The sequence below is a fragment of the Dermacentor albipictus genome, chromosome 10 (genome assembly GCF_038994185.2).
Source record: "Dermacentor albipictus isolate Rhodes 1998 colony chromosome 10, USDA_Dalb.pri_finalv2, whole genome shotgun sequence".
In the NCBI taxonomy this organism is placed as follows: Eukaryota; Metazoa; Arthropoda; class Arachnida; order Ixodida; family Ixodidae; genus Dermacentor; species Dermacentor albipictus.
In genome coordinates, this window is record NC_091830.1 from 26,340,384 (window position 1) to 26,353,645 (window position 13,262).

General features: G+C 46.3%; 1 protein-coding gene across 1 annotated transcript; it reads left to right on the forward strand.

Annotated features, from left to right (window-relative positions):
- The first annotated feature begins 3,631 nt into the window (after positions 1-3,631).
- Positions 3,632-12,262, forward strand: LOC139050371 (uncharacterized). The gene is made up of 6 exons (XM_070526623.1): positions 3,632-3,880; positions 7,169-7,544; positions 8,173-8,350; positions 9,730-9,810; positions 9,934-10,036; positions 11,881-12,262. The coding sequence occupies exons 3-5, from the start codon at positions 8,173-8,175 to the stop codon at positions 10,011-10,013; spliced, it is 339 nt and encodes a 112-aa protein (XP_070382724.1). The 5' UTR covers positions 3,632-3,880; positions 7,169-7,544; the 3' UTR covers positions 10,014-10,036; positions 11,881-12,262.
- The last annotated feature ends 1,000 nt before the right edge of the window (positions 12,263-13,262 follow it).

A 13,262-nucleotide genomic window follows, 5' to 3' on the forward strand; every position in this document is an offset into this window, starting at 1 on the left:
TTCTTTTGTTTTTCAGTACCTGACAAAGCTTGGTGCTAGGCGGCCGCCCTCTCACACTTTGCTATGGCACAAAACAGCAGTTAAATTTAAACATCACCAAAGGGGAGGAGTTGCAAGTCGAACTGACACGCAAAGCTCAGTTCAGGTATTTGGTTTTTGTCCTAATTCAGGGCGTCGCACTTAGTGACCCTTTGTATCACGAAGCACTTCGTTGGCTAGTGAACAATACTGCCATCAATGGCATTACCGTAACTACGGGAGGCCTACAGCGCTTACGTCTCTTTTATGCTTTTTGTATAACTTGGTATCACCTCCAAATTAGCAGCCTACTCTGAATGGATCGGCCTCTGCACACGTAAAATAAAGATGACGACCCCAGTGTTGCACCACATTTGTCGACACTAAGTTAACCTTCGGCTGTGTCCTCCAGCTCAATTCAAGTGCCATCAGACAACACTGAGAGACGCCAAAGTTCATCATTATGATGTTAGTGGTCACCGTCCGTAACACCTATCAAGCCTTTAACAACATAGACGCCGACACAAGAAAGTGTTAAATTGCAGGGCTCGCAGCCGATACAGACAATTGGCTCTGCGGGCAACGCACGTGTGTTGTTGTTGTGTGATGAGCGTCTTGCTGGACTCCGTATTCCACGCGATAAATACTGCTGTTGACTATAGAAACGCTCAATTTTTGCTGCGCCTGCTAGCGCTGTTATGCGTCACGCTTCTAAGCCGGCAGTTGTAATGTCCACAAATAAAGCCGTGGATTCGGCTGTCACGTGTTACGCGTGATGTGCTACACTTTAGAAAGGTTGTCTGAAGAATTAGGAAGGGCACGCCGCGCACCAACAGTACGACGACCCTGAGACTTTTGAGAACCCTACACCTTCCTTTCTCCAAGACTACGGATGTCGACAAGATTTGTGGACAAGATTGCGGGAATGTGGATGCAAGTCTTCTACAATGCGTTTTTACGCCAGCAGGAGCCTATTGTCACATGCAATAGGCCCGCAAGAATTATTGCATGCCCTGTTTATTGCATTGTAATGCGGTGGCGTCCCCCGTCACGGTGGTTAAGTGGCGATGGTGTTGCGCCGCTAAGCACCAGGTCGCCGGATCAAATCCCTGCCGCGTCGGCCGCATTTCGGTAAGGAGCGAAGGCAAAAATGCCTGTGTCCCGTGCATTGCGCGTAGGGGTACGTTGCAGATCCCCTAGTGGTCAAAATTAATCCGGAGTGCCCCACTACAGCGTGCCTCATAATCAAATCCTGGCTTTGGCACGTAAAATCCAAGAATTCAAATCAATTCGATACGATGGCGTCAACCCTGCTTCAAGAAAGTGTAAGTGGTACCTCCATGTATGTGTAGCATTATATGGCGGTCGGCATGGTGTGCTATGTGCTATGCTGATGCAGTATGCGTTAATTTATGCTGATGCCATATGCGTTATTTGTTTAGATATGCGTGACAAGTGCGAGCAGACAGGTGCACATATTTCCAGTGTCCAACTTATACAATCCCCACCACGCATCATATATTTCTGCGCACATCTTCGGCTGTTCCCGTTCAGGGAGGCTCCACGTAATTTGTTTGGGCGATGCCCGGTGCGGTGTAACCAACGCATTAATGTCGTCATAGGCAGCAGAGAGGGAACGGCTGCATGTGCATGCGTAATTAGCGCACGAGTGGCACATCCTCTAATTTTGATTCTTCTTTAGTCACCTTCCATCCTCGATCATTGGTTGGGTGTTTACCAGGGCGTCCCATACTGCTTGTTATCCCCCTATTGGTATAAACTCAAGCACTTCTGGTCTTCGTTTAACGCCTCTTTCCACGCATGGAGTATGGGGAAAGGCGAACGCGGAGGGGCTCGTAGAACGTTTAACGCCAGTACGCCTATCGTTATCGCGTACAATTGGTCGTTTGCCACTGTACTCCGGATGGCAGCCATAAACCGCACAAAGAATGGTCTTCAACTGTGCATTCTCGTCCTGTATTGATAAAGGGGTTTTCTGGCTTCCCATAAAATTTTTCTACCTACTTGCCATGTAATGCTACGCATTAACAGGAGTGCAGTAGCACGATAAAGATATGTGGTTCTACAATGATGCTGTGCATAAGCGCTGAGTTCAAAGAATGCCTAGTAAAAAAAGGTGAACATTGGTCGTCTTCACAACATATCTCAGGCCAATTGTTTGCAAGGATAGTCCATTTTTACTCAACCGGTTGACATTCCTGAGATAAGTCCACTGCTTTATGGACTATTCAGTGATTCCTGACACTACTGTACTTTTCAACACCATTCACAGTTCACGTGACTGATTAACAGAGCCAAAAAGAGACCTTATTCAGATTGCGCCTCGTACGCTGAGCTGCTGGAGAGTGCCTTTGGGGGTGTGCCACATCTTGACTCCGTTTTTGAAAAGTCTTTTGTTTTCAGATGGAGTAAGAACATAACCTTATTTGGTAACTCCAGGTTTCATTCTCGCACACCAGTGGTGTACGGCAACACTTTAAATGGAGTTGCATGTGACACTTGCAGTTACTCCCACAAAAGCACTGGCCTTGATAGCACTGGCCTGAACTGCAATGAAATCACCAGCACTGGCCTTGAGAAAGAGCTGCAGGGCAGTTTCATACAGAAGTTGGCAGGAAGCTCGAGAGTTGAAATGTTCAATGGTGCTTGAATAAGGGATGCCTGAGGCTGAAGTCAACGTTTCTACATGGCAACTGGTCTCCTGAAGGCCAACGAGTGCCTAGGTAGCTGTATAAAAAAACGGTTTGTAGGAAGAAACGAGAGTCATTCGTGATGATTAACATATTAGGGCTAGCGGTCGACGACGCATTGTTCATTCGAGTGAGAATCGTTGTGAACGGCTCCCCACATTTCCCTCAGGCTATGGTGTTAGGGAACGTAAACTCTAACCGCTACACTCGAGTCAGGCGCATATTTCTGCACGCCTCATTTCATCAGCGATAGGCCACGAGGAAAACCCCGTGCTTCGCATACCGCACTTATACGCAATGTAGCCTCGGGGAATTTTCATTCCCAAAACGACAGTGCACGAAAAGCGGAACGGCGTGAATCACGCCCATACTTCACACGCCTGTGGAATTCTGCGCGCCTACGATTACCTGAACGCAACGCTTCAGTGGTGCTATTCAGTTACACCCGTTTCCCAGTACGCTGCAAAGCCGCAGTGAACGACGCGTTGAGGTCCCGCGAGAACGCTGTCTGTCAGGCACGTCTTCAAATCCAGTGGCATGCAGTAGGGGTGTGCTAATTCGCTCCTCCTGTGTACGCGAAAACGTGATCTAGTGCTCGAGTTCTCCGTCAATAAAACTGTGGAAACGAAAAAACAATGCTTCGTTTTCTAGAGGCTTAGGGAAAACAGCATGAATGCGCAGGTAGCCACCTTGATCGCTATGGCCGGCATCTGTGGCACGCACGGTGTTTTGTAAAGCAATACCACTGCGAAGCCCCCTGGAATGCTTCGACGCAACTAGCGCCCCCTCGTGCAGTGTGGGAATTGCAACAGAACACGAGGTTCTTTTGCCGCTTGCGGTAGGCAGTGTCCAGTGTCGCACTGGGGCTGGGGGAGGGCAACGCGAAGGCGAGTGGGTGTCGGGTGCAAAGCATATTTTGGCAGGTAAGAACAACCAAGGTGTCCAGCACAGCGCACGCAGTTAAGAGGCGGACAGCGCGCGGACAGTGCCAAAGACTTGGCGGTATAGCGGCGGTAGCGATCCTGGTCACAGTGTCATCCCGACAGTTCCTGCTGGGAATCCCAAGATAGGCACCAGGAAAACAGTTCCAAGCATCACGCCATCTCTTAATAAGAAGGTTCTGTTTTTGGGTGGAGACAGCACTCGTCAAAGTAAGTCCTGGTTCGCCTGCGTTATAGGAACGGCATCAGTGTACTGTCAGCATAAATTGAAGCGCGAACAAGTCGAGAGCGACTAGCCTGCGCTGTTTCGTCTCCGTGGTCCGACATGTTTGTAAATGTGCAAAGAGCCGAGTCACCAAGTATACGTTTAGATCGACGCTAGGATTAGATACTGGCTACGGTGAAATTTCTCATCTAACTCCAGCACATATTATGCCTTATTATATTAACCCATGTCCATATATTAAGACATATTAACCCGTGTCCTTATTCTTTCTTGTTTGAGATTCAATTTAAGCTGATGGTACGTGAGTATTTTGTTTGTATCGATAGCCTTCTTGTTAGCCTATAGGTGAGCGTTGCGTCAAGACAGCGTAGCATCGCTAGCACTGTTGCAAAAAGAAGCCGAATTCTGTTGTTGTTGTAGTTGTTGTTGTTGTTGTTGTTCTTTTTTGAACTTTTGCAATAGAATAGATCGGCACTGCTCTTCTCATATATTAAATGTGCGGTGCATGCATAATCAAAGTTTAAGTTATCGCCGCTGTACATCTTGCAAAATCCTTCATTAAACACACTCACTTCACTGAAATCCAAAATCAAGAATGGGGTTGACAGATGGAGAAGCACGCTGTGGTATAAAGGCTATAAACAGGTATAAGATGCCTCAGAAAGGCTGGCCAACGTTTCGATAGGAGGACCTATATTCGTCAAAGGCGGCCTCGTCATCTTCGGCTTGTTAGTTTTAATAGGTTAGTTGAGTGACGTCACATGCGGTCGTTGTCGGTGGCGGCTGGTTGTAAAGGGAGAGACTTCAAAGAGAATGAGCGCTGTCACCTGATGTCTGTAAGCGTGGTCCTTGAGACAAGGGGACAAGAACGGGTGAGTGGGAATGCGGAGAGAAAAAGAAAGAAAAGAAAAAGGTACTAAGAGGGAGAAAAGATATAAAAAAACAATAAAGGAAAGAGAAGGGCAAAGTAGGGTGTTGCAGGAGCGAGAGGTTAGGGAGCATTCAAAGGTGTCGTTGGTGGCATGCTTTTTTGGCTTTAGAAGAGCCGGTCAGGTGGTGAGTGCGCGAGTAACAAAAAAGAGCAAAAAAAAGAGATCACTTGAAACAATGCCATGAGCAGCGTAGCAGCAACACGTCGGGTAATTTTGAAGGAGTTAAGATAGCGACAAGGAGTCTAGGATGCAGTACATGGGGTAGCTGGTTGGCAGCGCCTTGGTCTTTCAATAGACGATAGACCCAGTAGCTCAACGAAGGCATTGTCACGACGCCCACGTTGCGTGCTAATTGCTATTTAATACTTCTAAAGATGAGTCTGTAACTCTCTTGGGCGTAAATAGGACGTTCAAGATTAACAAACACTACTAAAAGTGGCATATCTTGAAAACTATTTGGCAAGAGCAGCAAAAAGTGTCACGTGGGTGTGGAGTCAGCAGAGACAGACGTTAGTGTGAATGGTTCATATAAATATAAAGTCAGTATGTCAAAGAGAACTTTCACGAAGTGTTGAACATGTTTAGCCTGGTCGGCTGGATGGTCCTCAGCGAAATGGCGCAACCCACACTGGGGGATCGGCCATGAATCGGGCAGTACCATTTTCTCAAGTAAACATATATCATTCGAAGAGAACAAAGTAAAACAATATTACCAACTGAATAAATTGAAATTTATTGTGGCATTATACTGATAGTAAGGTAACGGTAAATAAATGATAAAAATAATCTAACCACAATAAATAAAAAAATAATTTTATAATTAGGCGTTCCACACTTTTACCCATCTCTAGCTTCGTGGTGCATTTGCCTGCAAATGCAGGAGGTTCTGTGCCCACACAGCTGGGGAAGAAAACCAAGCGTTCTGCTTGTGCAGCCGGTTTCGCCCTCTAGATGATGTAGAAGTAACTACAATTGGAAATATTACAGATAATATGATCCCTGTGCATAAAGTCAAATTGAAAAATACGCAAACATCACGTTATGAGGACAGGCAGCTACGCAGGTCGATCAAGGTATAAACAAACATCGCTCTTCGCCTGTCTTGAAACGATATTTACAAAAATGCATCAACCGTGAAATGCTTTCCGTAATTGTTACGCACTTATGAATGCTTGTTTCTTACAGAAGCAAGAAAGGTCAAATTAAGATTGTTCTAAGTAAAACAACGATGTGGTTAAATACTTCACGACCAGTGTGTCGGCGGCAACGTGATCGATGAGAGTTCGATGAGCCTCACTGAGCTATTCAACAGAATTGTGGGTGTCGGTGTCAAGTCAGGCACCTACTTCTTCGGGCGTCCGGTGGGCTTGATTTTCTCAACAATTACATAGGCACTTTTGCCATTAGACGCTTGTCCAGCGACCCCAGAAGCCGTCAAAATGGCATTGCGATATTGCAGATGACAACACCACTCTTCGAATTGTTTCTAACCCGCTTTGTCAAGTAAGGCCCCATTTGCTCCTTGTTACACAAGATGGTCACTTTATTCACCATGAGTAAATCCAAAGCGGCTGAATCCGGTCAGTTGCTATGTTTTCTCGAATGTTCAGTGTTGGCCAGGAAGACAACATGGGCGCTTACATTACCGGTCGTTTTACTACAATGAAAATTTCAACAATCATCAATGTGAAGATTACTATTCTTATCATTGTAATTCTTTATTTTGTTTATTGTCCCGGTGTAATGCGAAGTATTACATGTCATCTCCACTATTCGGCAGTCTACATCGTATTATGCGGTTCGTAACATAGTGTATCGTTTAGGTACTGCTAAGATTGTTAAAGGGATGTTGATGCTTGTCAAGCCATCATTGAGCTGTTTTTTCCTTGGCAGTTTCAGTTTATCTTTTTAAGAAAACCTGACTAAACTGATTCGATTGATTAACATACAGTATTTTTGGAGTTGAGACAATCGCATCAAAAACAGCAACTTAGAAAGAAACAGCACGATGATGGAGCTGTGCTCAGGTTCGTCCCTTCCCTGTCTAAGCAATCTCTCTCAAGTCACCGTCAAGCTTTTCCCATAGGTTATAGAAAGCCGGCGGAATACTTAGCTGTACCCGAAGCATTTAAATGAACCAAGAACATTACATTGTTGCTTTCTTGTTAGAGTGCGCGAGAAGAGCTTGGCAATACGGGTGCTTATACTGGCAAGCGGTGCGAATGGGGGAGTTACAACTCGGCCTATTGATATTCACGCCAAGCTCCGGCTCAGCAAAAAATCACTGCTCTCTGCTGAGCGTCGAAGGTGAGCGATTATTTGTTCCCCACCTTGTTGCAGCTGCCCCCGGACAACAGTGGCGGTCGTCGCCCGAACAGCCAAACGGGGTTCGAAACCTGCATCGCGTGGTCTTGACCGCCGGTGACCTCCAGGTCGGTGGCGCTGTCCCGCTGGGCCGCCCGCAGCGTCTAACAGCGTCTGTCGGAGAAAAAAAAAAAGAAACCGCACAAGAGGTTGCCGGTCGGGAACCTCCCTATATAATACAGGGGTGCCTCGCAACCTGCAGTCTATTGGTGTGCATCTTCGCTCCAGTCACGAGGGTTACAGATCTCGTTGAGTCTGCTTTCCCGGTTCCCGATTGCAAGAGAGTACGGGGACCCTTTCCTTTCGCTCGACTGTCCAGCCATCACCAGTAGTTTCAGCGACAATCGTCAAGGTAGGCATTGTCCTTACTATTAGCACTAAAATAACTTTCTGTGTATGCTGTTTACTCTTCCCAAGTTAGTTCCATGCGACAACACATGCATGTAGTTAATGGCAAAGGCTGGACACAAGCGGTGACATAATTCTGCGTGAATGCTTTTTTGTGGCATCTCGCACAATTGGTGTTCTAGAAAATTTTCATAGTAACTTCAACTTACGCTGCCTAAACTATTGCTATATACCACGTGTCCATGATGCACGTTCTTCAATCTTAGCGTGGTCTCTGGTAGTGATTGGTCAAGCCTTGCGTATTATCAGAAAACATCATTGGCATTGGCTTCTCTGGCAGCCGCATTATCAGCGTCTGGAAAGCCTGTAGCTAAGCACAGCAATCTAGAGCAAAACATACCACCATGTTTATTTTTACCTAAGGCGTTCCATATTTGGAGACAGATGGATGACTTAAAAGGAGTATGTCGTGCGGGCCTGCATTTCCTACAGAATCTTTACTGAACCTCCATTCCTGCTTTCTTTAAAATTTGCTCAAGATTCACACATTTAGCTCTTTAATGCAATGATGCCCTCTTCAGTTTCTAAGCGAAGGACTGATTTAAATTATGAGCGTACGCTCTTGCATGCAGATGCGACTGGTCTTCACGGCTGTTGTATTCGTCGCGGCCCTGGCAACCAGCTACGCCGTCGAGATCGATCTCCACAAGCCGGTGCAAATCTGCTCGGCACAGATGCTGGTCGACGTTGTCAACAACGTCTGCCAGACGCCGCTAACGGCCGCTCGACGTCGCAGAAGGAGCATCCGCGGTGAGACAGAGTTTACTAACTATACTGAAGTGCGCTTATCGTCTCTTCATCTTTTCGCAAACATTGGCATGTTTTAGCGTGACACGCACACATTACGGTTTCCGTACTTCAGAAAAAGAAACAGAAATCTAGTTAAGCATAAAAGATTCCAACTGCCCATTATAGGCTGAAGAAACGGAGAATACTGTACGCTGTAGTGTAGTTCATATGCGCGATGTACGCGTGCAACAGTGCAATAGAAGTATCAAAGAGAGAGGAATGAAAAGGCATGGTTCATACGTGCGCGCGTGTGGAGGGGCCACGCAGTCAAAGCCATTCGCCTTTGTCAGTCGTTTTGGAAAAGAACCAAACAGCCTTGACCGCCTTGTAGGCCAACCAACGAGGAAGTCAGCGTTCAAGCATCACCAAAGCAGGCAGTGGAAGATTAACAGGGTCGCGATCGGAGACCCTTGTTCGAAATGGCGTTCAGTTTGCGTTCAGTTTCAGCTCACGCGACTGGCCCAGGCCGCGCCGACGTCGTAGGCCGCGCCCGTCGACTCGGCCTATAGGCAAATCGAGTGAGGCGTAACTGAACGCAAACTGGACGCGCATTTCGAACAACGATTTCCGAACGCGCCGCAGGTTTCTACAACGACCCCACGTTGCGCACCAGGTTGAGGTCTACCTTGATCCTCAAACAAGAATGAGACATAGGATACATGGGCGCATTGCCGCCAACCGCACTCTGAATTCGACCAATACTTCTTAACCAGTGGCCCGAGCTGCACACTCCTCGGCTCGGATTGCCATCGCGTTTGGTCATTCTTGTGCGATAGTTAGTCCAGTTTGTCGAATTCTTAAGAGAGGCTGTTTTGATGGACATATGGCGAAACCCTTCAGCGCTATTGTGCGAGACGCTCGGGCGGAGCAATAGCCGGCCTTGATCGCCAGGCTAAACCCGCCTGTTGCTACAATTCACCATCACCACCACCACCATTTAAATGCGAATAATTTTGTTATGTCCTCGCATTTGCAACCTCATGGAACCCTTTTCACCCATAATTACAGGGCCATCTTTCCAAGTGGTACGGTTGTCATGGCCGTGCCAAATGTTCGTCGGCAAACACGCCCCGTGTGGATATCACACATCTCAAGAAGAACTTGCAGTGAGATCACCGCGAGCAAAATACTGACGTGATTTCACTGACTAGTTACCTCCAAGACCAAAACGTCGTTTGTGCACTGTCTGCTTCATGGTTGTAATTACTTGAGGTGGGGAGGTGCTGTGGTGGTACAAATCTAATACTGCAGCTATAGTTCCAGACAGGTTGCACATGCCCCCATAGGCCCGATTTCAAGGCACTCAACCCCGTTTCTTTTTCTTTTCTGGTTTCATGCAGATTCTGAAGAGGTGATTGATGGCGTCACGCGCATTGTGAGAAACACAAGGCCGTCCATGCAGAAGCACTCAATGAAAATGTGTAAGTTGGGCAAATTCCCCCATATGATCCTCAACCTGAATCCCCCTGCCAGCTGCCACAAGAAATAAATAACATTATGTCAGGATTCATTGATTTATTGACAAAATGAATAATTTATTTCAGCTCGCACACTGGTGCGGGATTTTGCTAACGTCTGCTGCTACACGCCGTGCCTACCTTCCCGTTTCCTCGATATCTGCTGACCGAGATGGGCCTAACACTATGGGTAAGTGGCCTTGCAACCCTAGCTGCACATACTGGAGTATGTTTCATCCATCTGGGACCCGCACCTCGAAACCCTTATTCAATCACTTGAACTAATCCAAATCAATGTAGCGCGTTACATTTATAGCAATTATAGCCTGCACATCAAGCGTAACTGCCATGAAAAATGTTTCGCTACTTGCTCCTCTCTCAGTCCGACGTAAGTGCTTTCGCATTGTTTTATTTCATAAACTATATTTCCACGATTCCCACATGCGCGATAATCTTATATTATCTCCAACCTACATTTCCTATCGCATTGATCATAGCCATAAGGTTGGAATAATTCAATGCCACACCAGAACCTGTCAGGGATCGTTTATTCCTAGGACCTCTCAGGAATACAACCACCTTCCCGGCGCAGTTGTCGCAATTTAGCACAACTCAATGTTTCCTTTGCCCTATCAGATATCATTAATCCCGGATACAATTAACTAATCGATTTTGCTGTAATAAATAACCACCTTTTGCTGCTTTGTTGTTTACTTACGTATATGTTTCTTATCCAATCCCCTCTGTAATACTTCGGTCTTGAGGGTACAATAACAATAAATAAATGCAGTGCACATACTAGCGTATGCATATACGAAACTATCAAAGAATGTGGATAAGCGCAACAAATATAGAACTCACCTCTCCGGATATGTGCTAAACCGTGATGCGCTACAGTGGACGATGTTTCTGTGCCGGACAATGCTTTCGAGAGGATAAGTTTTCTCAAGATAAATACCTTCGCTGACATATTCTGCTTGCTTTAGTTCAACAAGGCGTCACACACAGATGCCGGCATGCCGATCTTCAAGTAGATGATCTTTCCAGCTTACCGGAGCAGCTGCACGCTATACCACAACGAGAGTTATACGTACGCACGCTAGTGTCACAATACATCACAAAACTGCTTGGCCCAATGAAACGAATGCTTAGCGTACCTGAAAGGCAAAAAATAAGGAACAAACGAGCACTGCCAGGTGTATTTCTATGTTGCATTTTAATGTCCATGGGGAACAAGTGGTTTTTACTTCATCACCATCATACGCCTATTTTCCGTTCACGTGGAGACGAAAGGTTCTCTCAACCGGCTAATTCTATTGAAAAGCGTCTTCTGTAACTGCTGACGTTGTGCTTGTTATCACTGCATCTGTTTAGCCAGGCGATCGCTACTGACAACTTCAGTCAAGCAGCCACCGCATCAGTGCTGTACTGATTAGAAACAAAACCTCGTGCAATGCCCACAACGACCTCTCAGGGCCTTGTTTGAACATTCAGTACCCTCCACGACACGTGTGAGGGTTTGAAGCGCCCTCTGTGGAAGCTCATAGCAAGCACGTTGTGCACGTGTGCCGCGTGACCGTCAAATGTACATGACTACGCTAGGGTACTTGACGCGAAGTCTGAAGGAACCTCTTACGTTCGCAGATCGAGATATTAAAATTACATTTTACCAGCAGTTTCTTAGGCTGGCGACCGCCCAGGAGGTTTCGACACGTTACCGAAATAGTGCACTTGAGGATGCCACGTGCTCCTTTTTTGGCGAACTTTTCTTAGTGATGTGCCATCAGTTTAGAGGCTGTGGTCAGTGATGGTGTCTGCGTTGTGGAGAGAAGGATGCGAGCGATGGAGAGGGCGAGTAGGTGCCGCATTGTTTGTAGGCGCAAGCGATGACGTCGTCAAGCCACAATGACGAAGTTGACGCGAAAGCTTTGCTTCCACTCCTTGCCACTACGTGCGGGACCGGCATGATTGATTTTTCCCGTGCTCTTCAGGCCATCTCTAATTCCTGCCTCATTTTGCCTTCTCTTCCTGCAGATACCTGCGAAGAGCACAAGGAACCTGGCAACGTAACCTTATGGCACCTGTCGTCCAGAGCACAGCGTTCTGTCTACAGTTCAAATGCACAATCGACACAGACTTCTTGTGATAGCACTGAAAAACGGGAGCACTTTTTTTAACACAGTTATTTTATTTTGTGATGTATATAGAGAAGGCTACATATGTACCAACACTTTATACTATTGTGTCAATGGGCCGGGACAATGCAATGTTCGTGTATTTAGTTTTATACCTATTAATAGTTTTATTGTCGCTTGTTTAAATGTGCCTATTCTGTGTGCTCGTAATTTATATTCTTTTTTTACATCGATGGTTCTTGTCGTTGTCATTTCCCGGGAAATAAAAGGTATAACATTCATCTCGGTCGTTCCTACTTTCCTTTTTCCTTATGTTATCGGGCTAAAAAGAAAGCGCCAATGAAAGCGTTAGAACGCAAACTCTCAAACACACAACGATTCTGTGTTGAGCATGCCCTGGTTAACCTAATTCATATACCCATATTTGCTCCATCTCTTTTAGCCTAGCATTTGCTGTGCTAAACGATTACAGAAGCGCCTCTCTGGCATAGGCGGCTATGGCGAGATTACATAGGCTACTCTCAGCGGCTGTGATGATTGAGCATACATATCAGAGCCCAGAGTGCCTGCTTGTCTGGTTCTATCGTGATTGGCACTTACTACTCGCTCTCCGTCATGACAGAAAAAAAAAAGTTGATAAAGTGAGCTTTCTCTCAGTCACATCTCACGCTCAGGTCGAAGTATTGGCAACATGTTGTCGTTGTTACTAATATTCACTGTTTCTTTCGACACTGCTAGGCCTAAAAAGTCCCCACTGAGCCGCGAGAGTATCTTGGTTTTTGCCAACCAGATCATGCTAAAGTGGTTAGTGTTGATATGTCATTACTTTTCTCGCCTTGTGCAGCGGTGCAGCGAATTTTTAGTTGGTGTTGCTGAATCTCACACGCCATTCCGATAAACTTGCTGGGTGGTAGCGGGAAATGCTAAGGACCGGATAGACTTTGCGCATGCTTACTGCTGGCAGACAGTGTTAGAGAGCTTTAGCAAAGCCGTATTACGGTACGGTAAGTGCGGTATTCGGTATGGAATTGCCGTTCCGTACTAACCTACCACGATGACCGAATACGTTTTAGCTGCGTGTGCAGCTGGATACGTACGGCAATAAGATAATGATGATAGTGGGTAACATTGGGGCCTTGCAGAATACAATTACTATGTGCAGAGCGAAATATTCATTTTTGGCGAATACTAGAAAGGTTTAGCTTGTCCACATACACATTGTTCTTTACGGAAGTGCCGGGTTATGTTAAACGTAGACGCCAGTCACAAGGCCGAAAGCGC

Excerpts from the sequence above, each read along its gene's own strand:
- LOC139050371 (XM_070526623.1), top strand. The coding sequence starts at position 8,173 with ATGCGACTGGTCTTCACGGCTGTTGTATTCGTCGCGGCCCTGGCAACC. Across the intron at positions 8,351-9,729 it reads TCGCAGAAGGAGCATCCGCG|ATTCTGAAGAGGTGATTGAT; the intron begins GTGAGACAGAGT and ends GGTTTCATGCAG. Across the intron at positions 9,811-9,933 it reads GAAGCACTCAATGAAAATGT|CTCGCACACTGGTGCGGGAT; the intron begins GTAAGTTGGGCA and ends AATTTATTTCAG.